Source organism: Gymnoscopelus microlampas (genome assembly GCF_963454915.1).
Source record: "Gymnoscopelus microlampas genome assembly, chromosome: 16".
NCBI classification, from domain to species: Eukaryota; Metazoa; Chordata; class Actinopteri; order Myctophiformes; family Myctophidae; genus Gymnoscopelus; species Gymnoscopelus microlampas.
In genome coordinates this window covers 51300886-51316485 of record NC_139953.1, presented here as the reverse complement: position 1 = coordinate 51316485, position 15600 = coordinate 51300886, and the positions used below count along the sequence as shown (strand labels likewise).

The window sequence follows — 15600 nt, the reverse complement described above, 5'->3', positions numbered from 1 at the left end:
AATGGACAGGCACCAGTATATCTCATAGAACTCATCGAGCCCTATAAACCAGCCAGAACACCATTGCGTCCACAATATGAAAAAATGCTTACGGCTCCAGGAAACCCTAAAAAAGTTAGAACAGGAGGCAGAGCTTTTAAGTTTCAGGCACCTCAGCTGTGGAACCTTCTCCCAGTCTCAGTCCGTGAAGCAGACACACCCTGTATATTTAAGAATAGACTAAAAACCTTTCTCTATGATAAAGCCTATAGCCGAAGTGTATGGACTCAGTCACCCTATAGTTATCCTCTCTTTGAACACATTATAGATAGACAAACCCACACCTTGACTTAGAATTGCTAAATTCAACACTCAAGTACTTAGTATTGATAAAATAGATTATTTGTATTGCAAAACGATTTGATACAAAGTCAAACGATACGATATGTTTGCTGTTTGCATATCGATATAGTAGATTGTTACAACACAGAGACAAACACTGTGTGTGTGTGTGTGTGTGTGTGTCATAGACTGTATAAATGAGATGGACAAACCCCCTCCGCTGCTTTCTACAGACCGAAAATGAAGCCGATTGTTGCAAGACTGTAGGTCCGCCATCTTTCAATACGCGTCAGAATGAGTCCAGACCATTATTGGTTGGGTAGCTTGTCAATCAAGAGCGGGGGGCGGGGAATGAATGCTATTGGTTGTGTAGCTTGTCAATCAAATCATCCCGCCCCTCCTAGAGAATAGCCTACTTTATCGTCAATTTTATAATAAATAGGACCATAATTTAGCAAAACGCATATCCTGATGATTGAAAGGAGACTTTAAACTAGTGACTGGAAGCATATAGAATTTATGACAATTTTTATTACAGTAAGAAAATCTAGTCTAAAGTTTGTCAAAAAACCCATTCACTTGCGCTAAAATACATTCTTTCTGACTCCGCAGGTCGGCGCAGGGTAAAACAGCGCCACTCTGGCCATTTTGTCGGCCTCATCGTAAATATCTCAGGCTTGCCCCTTGGTGTGTGTGTGTGTGTGTGTGTGTGTGTGTGTGTGTGTGTGTGTGTGTGTGTGTATATATATATATATATATATATATATATATACACACACACACACACACACCAGTCTGCGTTACATGAGTCACTTTCTTTCAATATAATCAGGTGATTCATTTCAATCAGCCTTTAATGTGATCTACATCCTGTTTACTCACATGATATCATGATCTACATCCTGTTTACTCACATGATATCATGATCTACATCCTGTTTACTCACATGATATCATGATCTACATCCTGTTTACTCACATGATATCAGACTGAAATTAAATAAAAGAGCAGTCCATGAACACATGAAATAATAACAGTTTACACTTCCGTTATTAAATAAAAGACCAGTCCATGAACACACATCACTGCGGGGGGATTCAGAGAAAGTCCAAAAACCTTTCATATTTTACTGTAACTTATTATATCAATAAGTGTGACTGACCATGACAGACAGGTCAGATACATAGTATAGTCATAGTATATAATGGTATGTATTCATATATAATGGTATGTATTCATATATAATGGTATGTATTCATAAATAATGGTATGGTACAGACAGACAGACAAGAGAGTGTAGAGGGTTTAGGGTTAGTGGGTGTAGAGGGAAACTGACCAGGCTCGTTGGTCATGGCAGACCAGGTCAGATACATGGTGTAGAGGGTGACCAGGGAAGACTGCAGCAATCCAGACCTGGGTTGAGACTCCTGCACACATTATAAATATGTATTTATGACCACATATACATTATAAATATGTATTTATGACCACATAAACATTATAAATATGTATTTATGACCACATATACATTATAAATATGTATTTATGACCACATAAACATTATAAATATGTATTTATGACCACATATACATTATAAATATGTATTTATGACCACATATACATTATAAATATGTATTTATGACCACATAAACATTATAAATATGTATTTATGACCACATATACATTATAAATATGTATTTATGACCACATATACATTATAAATATGTATTTATGACCACATAAACATTATAAATATGTATTTATGACCACATATACATTATGAATATGTATTTATGACCACATAAACATTATAAATATGTATTTATGACCACATATACATTATGAATATGTATTTATGACCACATATATATTATAAATATGTATTTATGACCACATAAACATTATAAATATGTATTTATGACCACATATACATTATGAATATGTATTTATGACCACATATACATTATAAATATGTATTTATGACCACATATACATTATAAATATGTATTTATGACCACATAAACATTATAAATATGTATTTATGACCACATATACATTATGAATATGTATTTATGACCACATAAACATTATAAATATGTATTTATGACCACATATACATTATGAATATGTATTTATGACCACATATACATTATAAATATGTATTTATGACCACATAAACATTATAAATATGTATTTATGACCACATAAACATTATAAATATGTATTTATGACCACATATACATTATGAATATGTATTTATGACCACATATACATTATGAATATGTATTTATGACCACATAAACATTATAAATATGTATTTATGACCACATATACATTATGAATATGTATTTATGACCACATATACATTATGAATATGTATTTATGACCACATATACATTATGAATATGTATTTATGACCACATATACATTATAAATATGTATTTATGACCACATATACATTATGAATATGTATTTATGACCACATAAACATTATAAATATGTATTTATGACCACATATACATTATGAATATGTATTTATGACCACATAAACATTATGAATATGTATTTATGACCACATATATATTATAAATATGTATTTATGACCACATAAACATTATAAATATGTATTTATGACCACATATACATTATGAATATGTATTTATGACCACATATACATTATAAATATGTATTTATGACCACATATATATTATAAATATGTATTGACCACATATACATTATAAATATGTATTTATGACCACATAAACATTATAAATATGTATTTATGACCACATATACATTATAAATATGTATTTATGACCACATATACATTATAAATATGTATTTATGACCACATAATATATATTTTATTAGGGGTGTGCCGATAACACTAATTTCACGATACGGTACACGATATTGGGCTCACGATATCGATACGATATTATTATTATTATTTTATTTTATCAATTAATATCAACATTAGCCATCATCTTAAGTTTAAAATTGCTTTATCTATAAAACACATAAAAAAGTGTTTTACACACAAAAACTAGAAAAAGTGCTCCTCGGAGCACAGGTCTCCGCCAGGTCAGGTAGGTTATTGTGGCCTCCTGGTGGCGCTATAATAGGCCAATGTGAAAAGGGTGACATTTGCTCCTGGACATAGTGTGAATGTGCGTGCAGTTTGACCGCAATCGGACGCTGCGTTCATGATTTGCGGAATTTTGTTCAAAACAAGCCACTACTGCAAACTTTAGATGTCAATCTTAGTCAATCAGGATGGAATATGAAAAATCAAACACACCCGTCTTGATCACATGACTATGGAGATCATGTGTACCGATTTGCATGAAATTTGGATAACATCGGAAGGAGTAATATAAAAAAGTGTGTTTTATATAAGTCGGCCTCCTGGTGGCGCTATAAAAGGCAGATGTGAAAAATGCAGGGCAAAGGTTTTTCCTTGGCCTCTAGGGGGTGCGCTTACAAAGTTTTACACAGATCGTGCAGTTATAGGTAAAAACACGAATCGGCCTGTTATAGCGCCACCGTGAGGCTGATTTGAACATTTTCAAGTGGCATTTCTACCTCGGCATAGTGGTAATATACGTGCAAAATTTCAAGGAAATTGCATGCTGTGTTTATGATTTGAGGCATTTTGTTCAAAACGGAGCACTCCTACAAACTTTGGAAGCCATTTTTAGCCAATCAGGATGGAATATGAAAAATCTGAAAGACAAGTTTTGTTTAATGACTATAGAGATACTGTGTACCGATTTGCGGGATTTTTGGACAAAATCTGTAGGAGTACTGTCAAAAAATATGTTTTGCACAAATCGGCCTCCTGGTGGCGCTAAAAAAAGGCCCATGTGAATAATTTGGGTCAGAGGTTCTGCTGTGGCATCCAGGGAGTGTGTGTGCACAGTTTCACTGCGAGCAAGCCAACGGTGCCGGAGATTAGCTGTCCAGACACACACACGGACGGACGGACGGACGGACAGACACGGGGCAAAACATACTCTCTCGCCATGCCTTCTCGGCCTGGCGGAGACAATAAATACAATTACACAACCTTAAGGAACAAGTGAAGTAAGTTCTCACTATAAACCCCTTTGTTTCAGAGGACATATAGACACTATATAACAAATATAATATAAATACTGCACACATATAAATTCCACCAAGATCAGGGGTGCACATAACTTTTTAGGTCTAGTACTCAGAAGAGCACCTGGAGACGTGACTTGGTGCGCACCAAATAAATGGTCCCGTCCCGTTTTGTCAACGGGGGGGGGAGTTCAGCACGGCGCCCACCGGACAGTTTTGTCAACGGGGGGGTTCTGCGCGAGAAGAAAAGGACGCTCTGCTTCCAAATTCCGCCGATTTTCGCCGTTTTTTTTTTCTCTCACACCGTTAGGAGAAGCCCCCCACGGTTGGTGCCCTGTGCTGCGCTGCTTTTATCCGCCAGATTTGGACGTTCACGGCATATTTGGCACCCCTACGATGTGTTCATCAGTGCCTCTAACAGCCGCTGCTGGCTGCGTGCACGCAGCGAGGCAATGCGAGGCGATGCGAAGCGATACTCACACAATCACGTGCAGCATGCGTCTCCTCTCCCTGCGCCTAATGGCTGTACATGGGGCCGACGCGTGCTTTAGAGAGATTGTGTGAGTGTGGCTTCAGGAAGTAAATTCCTAGCCTCGATCTCCAGGCTTTTATTTTTTAGTTTAGCTAAAAAATAAAGCTTGGAAATTCCTGTCCCAGCTGTTGGTACGCAAAAGCGCCTCGCGTCGTCTGATGTGGTGCGCATTATTTATTTTGGGTGCGCATGCGCACCTGCGCACCAGTTATGTGCACCCCTGATCATAGTCATATTCTTGTCATCTGGACTTTACCAACCAAGTGAGCCTAGTTACTAACAGTTAATATAACAAAATATCTATTAGCCAGAGAGGGTCCCTACACCTCCCTATGGTCTTCATTTACATAATAAACACCTCCCTATGGTCTTCATTTACATAATAAACACCTCCCTATGGTCTTCATTTACATAATAAACACCTCCCTATGGTCTTCATTTACAGAATAAACACCTCCCTATGGTCTTCATTTACATAATAAACACCTCCCTATGGTCTTCATTTACATAACAAACACCTCCCTATGGTCTTCATTTACATAATAAACACCTCCCTATGGTCTTCATTTACATAACAAACACCTCCCTATGGTCTTCATTTACATAACAAACACCTCCCTATGGTCTTCATTTACATAATAAACACCTCCCTATGGTCTTCATTTACATAATAAACCTGTTGAATTCTGCCAAGGCTTTCCCTTCCGTCGACGAGTTTGTACGAGTTTTTGTTTTCAGTAGTTTTCCACGAGATGGCGCTGTTACCTATCCTATGAATGATGCTTTCACTGCCTGATGACAACAGACCCGGAAATGACGTTATTTAAAAAGAATCAAGCTAATTTACTTCCTGTTTATTTCCTGCAGTGAAACAGCCATATCTCTGCATATATATATATATATATATATATATATATATATATATATATATATATATATATATATATATATATATATATATATATATATATATTGTTTTCTGTAGTCCCTTTTTATACTGTCCTTACAGAAATCTGAACTCAGTGTAATTTGTCAAGCCGTGACAGCGAGCTCCAAAACATTTAATTGTTCATATATATAAATATATAAACAGCCATATCTCTGCATATATATATATATATATATATATATATATATATATATTAGGGCTGGGACTCGATTAAAAAAATTAATCTAATTAATTAGAGGCTTTGTAATTAATTAATCTAAATTAATCACATTTTAATCGCACATCAATATTTGACCTGAGATCAATGAAATCTCGATACTCACACAATCACGTGCAGCATGCGTCTCCTCTCCCTGCGCCTAATGGCTGTACATGGGGCCGACGCGTGCTTTAGAGAGATTGTGTGAGTGTGGCTTCAGGAAGTAAATTCCTAGCCTCGATCTCCAGGCTTTTATTTTTTAGTTTAGCTAAAAAATAAAAGCTTGGAAATTCCTGTCCCAGCTGTTGGTACGCAAAAGCGCCTCGCGTCGTCTGATGTGGTGCGCATTATTTATTTTGGGTGCGCATGCGCACCTGCGCACCAGTTATGTGCACCCCTGATCATAGTCATATTCTTGTCATCTGGACTTTACCAACCAAGTGAGCCTAGTTACTAACAGTTAATATAACAAAATATCTATTAGCCAGAGAGGGTCCCTACACCTCCCTATGGTCTTCATTTACATAATAAACACCTCCCTATGGTCTTCATTTACATAATAAACACCTCCCTATGGTCTTCATTTACATAATAAACACCTCCCTATGGTCTTCATTTACAGAATAAACACCTCCCTATGGTCTTCATTTACATAATAAACACCTCCCTATGGTCTTCATTTACATAACAAACACCTCCCTATGGTCTTCATTTACATAACAAACACCTCCCTATGGTCTTCATTTACATAACAAACACCTCCCTATGGTCTTCATTTACATAATAAACACCTCCCTATGGTCTTCATTTACATAATAAACCTGTTGAATTCTGCCAAGGCTTTCCCTTCCGTCGACGAGTTTGTACGAGTTTTTGTTTTCAGTAGTTTTCCACGAGATGGCGCTGTTACCTATCCTATGAATGATGCTTTCACTGCCTGATGACAACAGACCCGGAAATGACGTTATTTAAAAAAAATCAAGCTAATTTACTTCCTGTTTATTTCCTGCAGTGAAACAGCCATATCTCTGCATATATATATATATATATATATATATATATATATATATATATATATATATATATATATATATATATATATTGTTTTCTGTAGTCCCTTTTTATACTGTCCTTACAGAAATCTGAACTCAGTGTAATTTGTCAAGCCGTGACAGCGAGCTCCAAAACATTTAATTGTTCATATATATAAATATATAAACAGCCATATCTCTGCATATATATATATATATATATATATATATATATATATATATATATATTAGGGCTGGGACTCGATTAAAAAAATTAATCTAATTAATTAGAGGCTTTGTAATTAATTAATCTAAATTAATCACATTTTAATCGCACATCAATATTTGACCTGAGATCAATGAAAAAAAATGTTTTCAAATGGATTTTGGTAAACGTCTTTAAGTAAATGTACTCAAGAACTGTACTTAAGTACAATTTTGAGGTATTTGCACTTGACTCTCGAATACGCCTATTTCCAAATTTTTAATACTTTTACTTCTACTCCAGTAACTCCACTATATCTCAGAGGCAAATATTTTACTTTTAAACTTATTTTAAAACTTTAGTTACAAGTTACTTTGTAGATTTCGATTAATATTATAAAACATACAGTAACCATGTGAAAATAGCAGATCTACAAGTACAAGGCATTGTGAGGTAGATCTGCTATTTTCCACCATTGGAGGCTGGTAGAGTGTGTTGTTGTTAGTTGTTTTATAGTCGTTTAATTAATTATTTAAAAAAATCGCGCGCATGTGACCCGCACCACATCGTGCCCCCCCCCCCCCCCCCCTTCCCCCCAGCGCACCGCCCCCCCCCCCCCCCCCCCCCCCCCCCCAAACGGGACAAACGCGCGCATGGGGGGTGGCATCAATTACAGATTCTGATTTGCCCAGCCAACATTATCAAGCAGGCTATGCGGCACGTCTTCATTCAGTGGCTGCTCTGTTGTTGTGAGAACCACGTCGTTCTCACTTCTCAGACAGCTTCTCAGGCGGACCGATAATACCAGCGCACCAACCTGGTGCGCTGGATAATAGGTCCGTGTGAAACTCGTCCAGTGAGAAACGTTCCGCGGTGAAAAAATAGGCGCGATTAAAATGCGTTAATTTTTTTAACGCGATAATTTTTTTGTAATTAATTGATCGAAATTAACGCGATAAAGTCCCGGCCCTAATATATATATATATATATATATATATATATATTTATCTGCTCTGCTAGATCTCCATTCCTCTTGCTTTACGGCAAAACAAGCCTCATTGAAACGGCCATAGCTCTGGAATGGAGGAATCGCGACCAGACCATTTTTTTTCCCTCTACTACGACAACCCTGTGTGTGTGTGTGTGTGTGTGTATATATATATATATATATATATATATACTACGACAACCCTGTGTGTATAATGAGCCCATCTCTGTGAGGACGGCGCTCACAGATAATATTCCATGACTTTTCAAAGGTTCAGTAAAATGGCAGCAGTGACACACTATTACACTATCCATGTGGCAGTCAAAGAGTTAATGAGCAAATGAACAGTAATTAGTTGTAATTACCTGTATTTAATGTATATAATGTGTATAATATGTATATAATGAACAGTAATTAGTTGTAATTACCTGTATTTAATGTATATAATGTGTATAATATGTATATAATGAACAGTAATTAGTTGTAATTACCTGTATTTAATGTATATAATGTGTATAATATGTATATAATGAACAGTAATTAGTAGCAATTACCTGTATTTAATGTATATAATGTGTATAATATGTATATAATGAACAGTAATTAGTAGTAATTACCTGTATTTAATGTATATAATGTGTATAATATGTATATAATGAACAGTAATTAGTTGTAATTACCTGTATTTAATGTATATAATGTGTATAATATGTATATAATGAACAGTAATTAGTTGTAATTACCTGTATTTAATGTATATAATGTGTATAATATGTATATAATGAACAGTAATTAGTTGTAATTACCTGTATTTAATGTATATAATGTGTATAATATGTATATAATGAACAGTAATTAGTTGTAATTACCTGTATTTATGTATATAATGTGTATAATATGTATATAATGAACAGTAATTAGTTGTAATTACCTGTATTTAATGTATATAATGTGTATAATATGTATATAATGAACAGTAATTAGTTGTAATTACCTGTATTTAATGTATATAATGTGTATAATATGTATATAATGAACAGTAATTAGTTGTAATTACCTGTATTTAATGTATATAATGTGTATAATATGTATATAATGAACAGTAATTAGTAGTAATTACCTGTATTTAATGTATATAATGTGTATAATATGTATATAATGAACAGTAATTAGTTGTAATTACCTGTATTTAATGTATATAATGTGTATAATATGTATATAATGAACAGTAATTAGTTGTAATTACCTGTATTTAATGTATATAATGTGTATAATATGTATATAATGAACAGTAATTAGTTGTAATTACCTGTATTTAATGTATATAATGTGTATAATATGTATATAATGAACAGTAATTAGTTGTAATTACCTGTATTTAATGTATATAATGTGTATAATATGTATATAATGAACAGTAATTAGTTGTAATTACCTGTATTTAATGTATATAATGTGTATAATATGTATATAATGAACAGTAATTAGTAGTAATTACCTGTATTTAATGTATATAATGTGTATAATATGTATATAATGAACAGTAATTAGTTGTAATTACCTGTATTTAATGTATATAATGTGTATAATATGTATATAATGAACAGTAATTAGTTGTAATTACCTGTATATAATGTGTATAATATGTATATAATGAACAGTAATTAGTAGTAATTACCTGTATTTAATGTATATAATGTGTATAATATGTATATAATGAACAGTAATTAGTTGTAATTACCTGTATTTAATGTATATAATGTGTATAATATGTATATAATGAACAGTAATTAGTAGTAATTACCTGTATTTAATGTATATAATGTGTATAATATGTATATAATGAACAGTAATTAGTAGTAATTACCTGTATTTAATGTATATAATGTGTATAATATGTATATAATGAACAGTAATTAGTAGTAATTACCTGTATTTAATGTATATAATGTGTATAATATGTATATAATGAACAGTAATTAGTTGTAATTACCTGTATTTGAGGCAGAATGCTCAGAACAGATGCACCAACACACAGCAGCATGTTGACGCTGATAAACACTTTGTTTTCAGTGCAGCCGTCTGCGTGGGTGTAGTACACATAGAACACCACCAGGGACACCAGAGAGAGGGCGTAGTTCACCGTGGTGGCAGACAGGAGCGCTGCAGAGACAAAGGTTAAAGGTCATGTCAGGTCACAGTGGAGGGCAGACAGCATAGATATAAATATTTAAGCACATTATAATATATGTGTGTGTGTGTGTGTGTGTGTGTGTCCACAATGTATTATGTACAGTATGTGTAAGAGCCATTTGAGCCATGTATATGATTGCCTGTTATAATTGCTTGTTAATTGATGATGTCACTGCAGGGCTTGGTCAAGGCCAGGGACGTGCACAGATAGACTCTAGGTGGTGCTAGAGCACCTGCCCTTTGCCCTCTTGACCAGAAGTGCCCTTTTGAAAAAAATAAAAAAAAAAACACGTTTTTTTTTTCCAGTTTACAGCAGGGGTCTTCAACAGGGGGTCCGGGACCCCTAGGGGGTCCTCAGAGTTACTACAGGGGGTCCGCCAAATCTTTATGTGATATGATTTTTCTTTTTACCAAAACCACTCAAAACCTAGCATCCCTTTTCTGAGGAGAACTTTAGCCAAAAATAGCAGATCTACAAGCTCACAACGCCTCGCGCTGCGAGGCGTTGTGGACTTGTAGATCGGCTATTTTTGGCCAAAGAGGTATAGGTGTAGAGGGAGAAAAGAGCAGACCAAGTAAACAAAAGGTGTGCAAGGTGCCCTTTTTTTACTTGAGCACCTGCCCCTCAAAATGTCTGTGCACGCCACTGGTCAAGGCCAAGTTGCCTAGGTATTTAACAGGGCTGTAATCACAGTGGCAGAGGCACTGTGTCTCATGAGAGCTTTGAGTTGTATTCATCGTATTTGTTTACTGTATGCTAGAGTGATTGGCACGAATCTACTAAGAATAAATATCATTTGTTATCAACTTCAACGGACACTTGTGGACGTCAGTTTATATGGAACACACGTCAGAACTCCCTCGGCAACCAGTATAGTGCCAAAAGTATAGGACTCTTGACACTACACTTATAGACAGGGCCGAAAATGGATAATTCCCCCTGGAAAACAATGTGGTAGGCATTTTTGAGTAAAAGTACTAAGTGAGTTGTTTCTATATGATTTTTAGGCGCTGAATCCATTTCTGCCGGATGCCAAGCTGTAAAAGTCTCGGTTTAGGCATAAATATCGAGAAATTTGCATAATGAGCAACTTAATTGCCAAAAACTGGGAAAAGGCTATAATTTAGCTTTTAATTAACTTATAAAGGTAATCTAAGAGTTTAAGTCCATGTTTATGATGTCCAGAAATCCATCTATTACCATGGTGCAATCATGCTACCTTTCCTTATTAGCATAAATTATGCAAGAATTTGGTAAGGCATTACAATTTGTTTTTCTCTTTTAGTCCTAAAAGTTTAGCTCTCGAATCTAAGTCTATGTTTTAATGTCCACTTACTTAATGGCCTTACTAGACTCTAATAGGATCTATTAGGCTGTACTAGGCTCTTGTCAGCCCTGTAGCCCCTTTGCACTTGAGATTAACCACTGTGTCCACGGGCAATAGTTTTACATGGGTTTGTGTCCACCGGCAATAGTTTTACATGAAAATGTTTAGGCTATAGTATAGTACTGCCCCGTACAACCTAACAGAGCCCAGCACAGCCCACCAAAGCCCATTATAGCCCACCAGAGCCCAGCAGTCCGGCACATTCCAGCACACAAAGTCCAGCCCACTGGGAGAATAGCCTAGGGTAAGGGGGTAGTTAAATGACTGTAATAGGCTATACAGTAATGGGCCCAGCTGGAATAGGCTAGACTAGAATGCATCTCAAGTGCACTGCTGGGCTCTGGTGGGCTATAATGGGCTATAATGGGCTCTGGTGGGCGGCGCAGGGCTCTGTTAGGTTGCCGTGCCCTCTTTTAGCCAGTGGATGTGTAAAGTGCATCCGTTCTTTCTTAGGCGATGACCATCCCTGCTACAAAGTTTTGTGGCGTTATGTGAAGCCATTTGGGAGTTGGGTGTCTTTTTGCGATTGACCACGCCCATTGCCCCGCCCCCTTATGGCCGAGGGGCATGGGAAGTTAATTTGGTTCATCATCAGCCCATGCTACACCCTTCCACCAAGTTTCATAAAAGTTGGCGCAGTAGTTTTTCCGTAATCCTGCTTACAAACAGACGCTCAGACAAACAAGTGGTGGTGAAACCATATCTTCTTTGGCAGAGGAATAAAAAAAACTGGGACCCTTATTTCACTGGCATCCGGTGGATTCTTATTGGGGACACATTGAACTTTGAAAAAATGCTGGATGCCAACTTTTACTCAAAAATGCCTACATGGTTACAGAATTTTCCATTTTCGGCCCCGTCTATTAATAGTACACCCAAGTATAGGACTTGGGCGTTACAGTATGTATACAGTATATGTATGTGTATATATAGTATAAGTATATTAAAGTGTATTTACCTGCATACCAACAGCGTGAGTTCCCTTCCTCCATCTTCTCCACCCAGGACTCGTTCCAGGAATGAGCAAAGTCAATGAGAAGAACCAACTGGATGAGAATGAAGCAGAACGCTCCAGCCATACCCATGTAGAACCACACTGTAACACATGTAGAACCACACTGTAACACATGTAGAACCACACTGTAACACATGTAGAACCACACTGTAACACATGTAGAACCACACTGTAGAACCACACTGTAACACATGTAGAACCACACTGTAACACATGTAGAACCACACTGTAACACACGTAGAACCACACTGTAACACATGTAGAACCACACTGTAACACATGTAGAACCACACTGTAACACATAGCACATCATACATGTGTCCATAAGCCATGTAAACAAACAAACAAACATTTACAGCTAAACATTGCTCTCTAACGTAACGTAACAACGTAACGTAACGTAACGTAACGTAACGTAACGTAACGTAACGTAACGTAACGTAACGTAACGTAACGTAACGTATTGTATTGTATTGTAATGTAATGTAATCACTCTAAAGCACGCGTCGGCCCCATGTACAGCCATTAGGAGCAGGGGGAGGGGACGCATGCTGCACGTGATTGTGTGAGTGTCTCGCATCGCCTCGCATCGCCTCGCTGTGTGCACGCAGCCGGCAGCGGCTGTTAGAGGCTGAATCCCCCCCTGAGGCTGAATCCCCCCCCCCCCCCCCCCCCCCCCGTTGACAAAACGGCACAGGACCATTTATTTGGTGCGCACCAAGTCACATCTCCAGGTACTCTTCTGAGTACTAGACCTAAAAAGTTTGTGCGCCCCTGGTAATGTAATGTAATGTATTGTAATGTCATGTAATTACCGGTGGTGAAGGGCCCCTCTGGGATGAAGAAGGCTCCAACAGTGATGGCCACGGTGGCAGCAAACTTAAATGTAATGTAATGTATTGTAATGTAATGTCATGTAATGTCATGTAATGTCATGTAATGTCATGTAATGTCATGTAATTACCGGTGGTGAAGGGCCCCTCTGGGATGAAGAAGGCTCCAACAGTGATGGCCACGGTGGCAGCAAACTTAAAGAACCAAAACCTGAAAGAAGATGAAGAAAAGAAACGTCAACATATTATTTTCATTTCCTCTAAAAACCTCCTCCTAATCCTCTTCCTCTTTGAACTGGTTGTTTGACATCATAAATTAGTTCCTTATTCATCATAGTTCTTAATGACATCATAGTTCTTAATGATGTCATAGTTACTTATTCACACCAGAGAGCAGAAAAGATGTCATGCTTACGTTCCCCTGTCCTTCAAAAGGCTACAGTTGTAAATGATAAAAAGTGCTCTTAGGAGCACAGGTCTCTGCCAGGTCAGGTTCTGAATTCACCAATCAGGATGGACGGATCCGTCTTGATCACTTGACTGAGATCATGTGTACTGATTTGCATGACGTTTGGATAACATTTGTAGGAGTAATATAAAAAAATGTTTTGCAGAAATCAGCCTCCTGGTGGCGCTATAATAGGAAATGTTAAAAGGGTGGCATTTGTTACTCAACGTAGTGCAAATGTGGCCTCCTGGTGGCGCTATAAATGTGAAAAATGCAGGGCAAAGGTTTGTTCTTGGCCTCTAGAGAGTGTGCATACAAAGTCATCATACCTCCATCCCGGGTCTGCCGCAGCTAAAAACCCGCGCCTACGCTGCAGTATGTTTATATTTTTTATGTTTATAATTGGGGTTTAGGGTTATAGTTAGGGTACACTAACTCACCTAGGCTGCAGTATGTTTATATGTTATAATTGGGGTTTAGGGTTATAGTTAGGGTACACAGTAACTCACCTAGGCTGCAGTATGTTTATATTTTTTATGTTTATAATTGGGGTTTAGGGTTATAGTTAGGGTACACTAACTCACCTAGGCTGCAGTATGTTTATATGTTATAATTGGGGTTTAGGGTTATAGTTAGGGTACACAGTAACTCACCCGTTGTGCAGCGCTGCTCGGGGTGCAGGACGTGTATATGTTAGGGTTAGGGTTAAGGGTTTAGGGTTTAGGGTTAAGGGTTAGGGTTAGGGTTAAGGTTAAGGGTTTAGGGTTAAGGTTAAGGGTTAAGGTTAGGGTTAAGGGTTAAGGTTAAGGGTTAAGGTTAAGGGTTAAGGTTAAGGGTTAGGGTACACAGTAACTCACCCGTTGTGCAGTCCTGCTCGGGGGTCTTGGCTGCTCTTCACTTTGATCATGAGCAGAGAGAAGAGCAGGAAGAACATGGCCATGCCGAAGCAGGTCCGATACACAGCCTTGTATCCCACCAGAACGTCACAGTTAACATGACCCTCCACCAGACCTCCTTCACAGAACCCTGGAATCTGAATAATACACATAATTATTATTATTATTATTAATATAATAGATACACAGCCTTGTATCCCACCAGGACGTCACGAAAACCCCTGGAATCTGAATATAACACATCATTATTATTATTAATACTATAAAGAAAACATCACATGGATGCACCTGGGGGTTGACCCGCGGGTCAACCTGCGGCGCGGGCGGGTCGAGGCAATTATGCGGGCTGTGGGTGAGCGGGTCAGCCGCTCTCACACGCAAAAAAAATAAAAATAATCACATGCTCTTGTTTTGTCTTTATTCCTAATAAGAATAAGAATAATAACAATAAAACAGTTTGAATACACTAGGGGATTATTTTCTAACCATGATTTTACA

At 36.9% G+C, this 15600-nt stretch overlaps 1 protein-coding gene across 1 annotated transcript in view; it reads right to left on the bottom strand.

Annotated features, from left to right (window-relative positions):
- LOC311063801 (serine incorporator 1-like) overlaps positions 1 to 15600 on the bottom strand; it is a 28603-nt gene that overhangs the window by 8680 nt on the left and 4323 nt on the right. Inside the window, exons 3-7 of the mRNA XM_084083404.1 lie at positions 15064 to 15239; positions 13890 to 13969; positions 12869 to 13006; positions 10323 to 10492; positions 1658 to 1748 (exon numbers count right to left, since the gene is read on the bottom strand). Of these exons, the coding sequence (XP_083939530.1) occupies positions 1658 to 1748; positions 10323 to 10492; positions 12869 to 13006; positions 13890 to 13969; positions 15064 to 15239 (655 nt within the window). The remainder of the gene's footprint in view (positions 1 to 1657; positions 1749 to 10322; positions 10493 to 12868; positions 13007 to 13889; positions 13970 to 15063; positions 15240 to 15600) is intronic.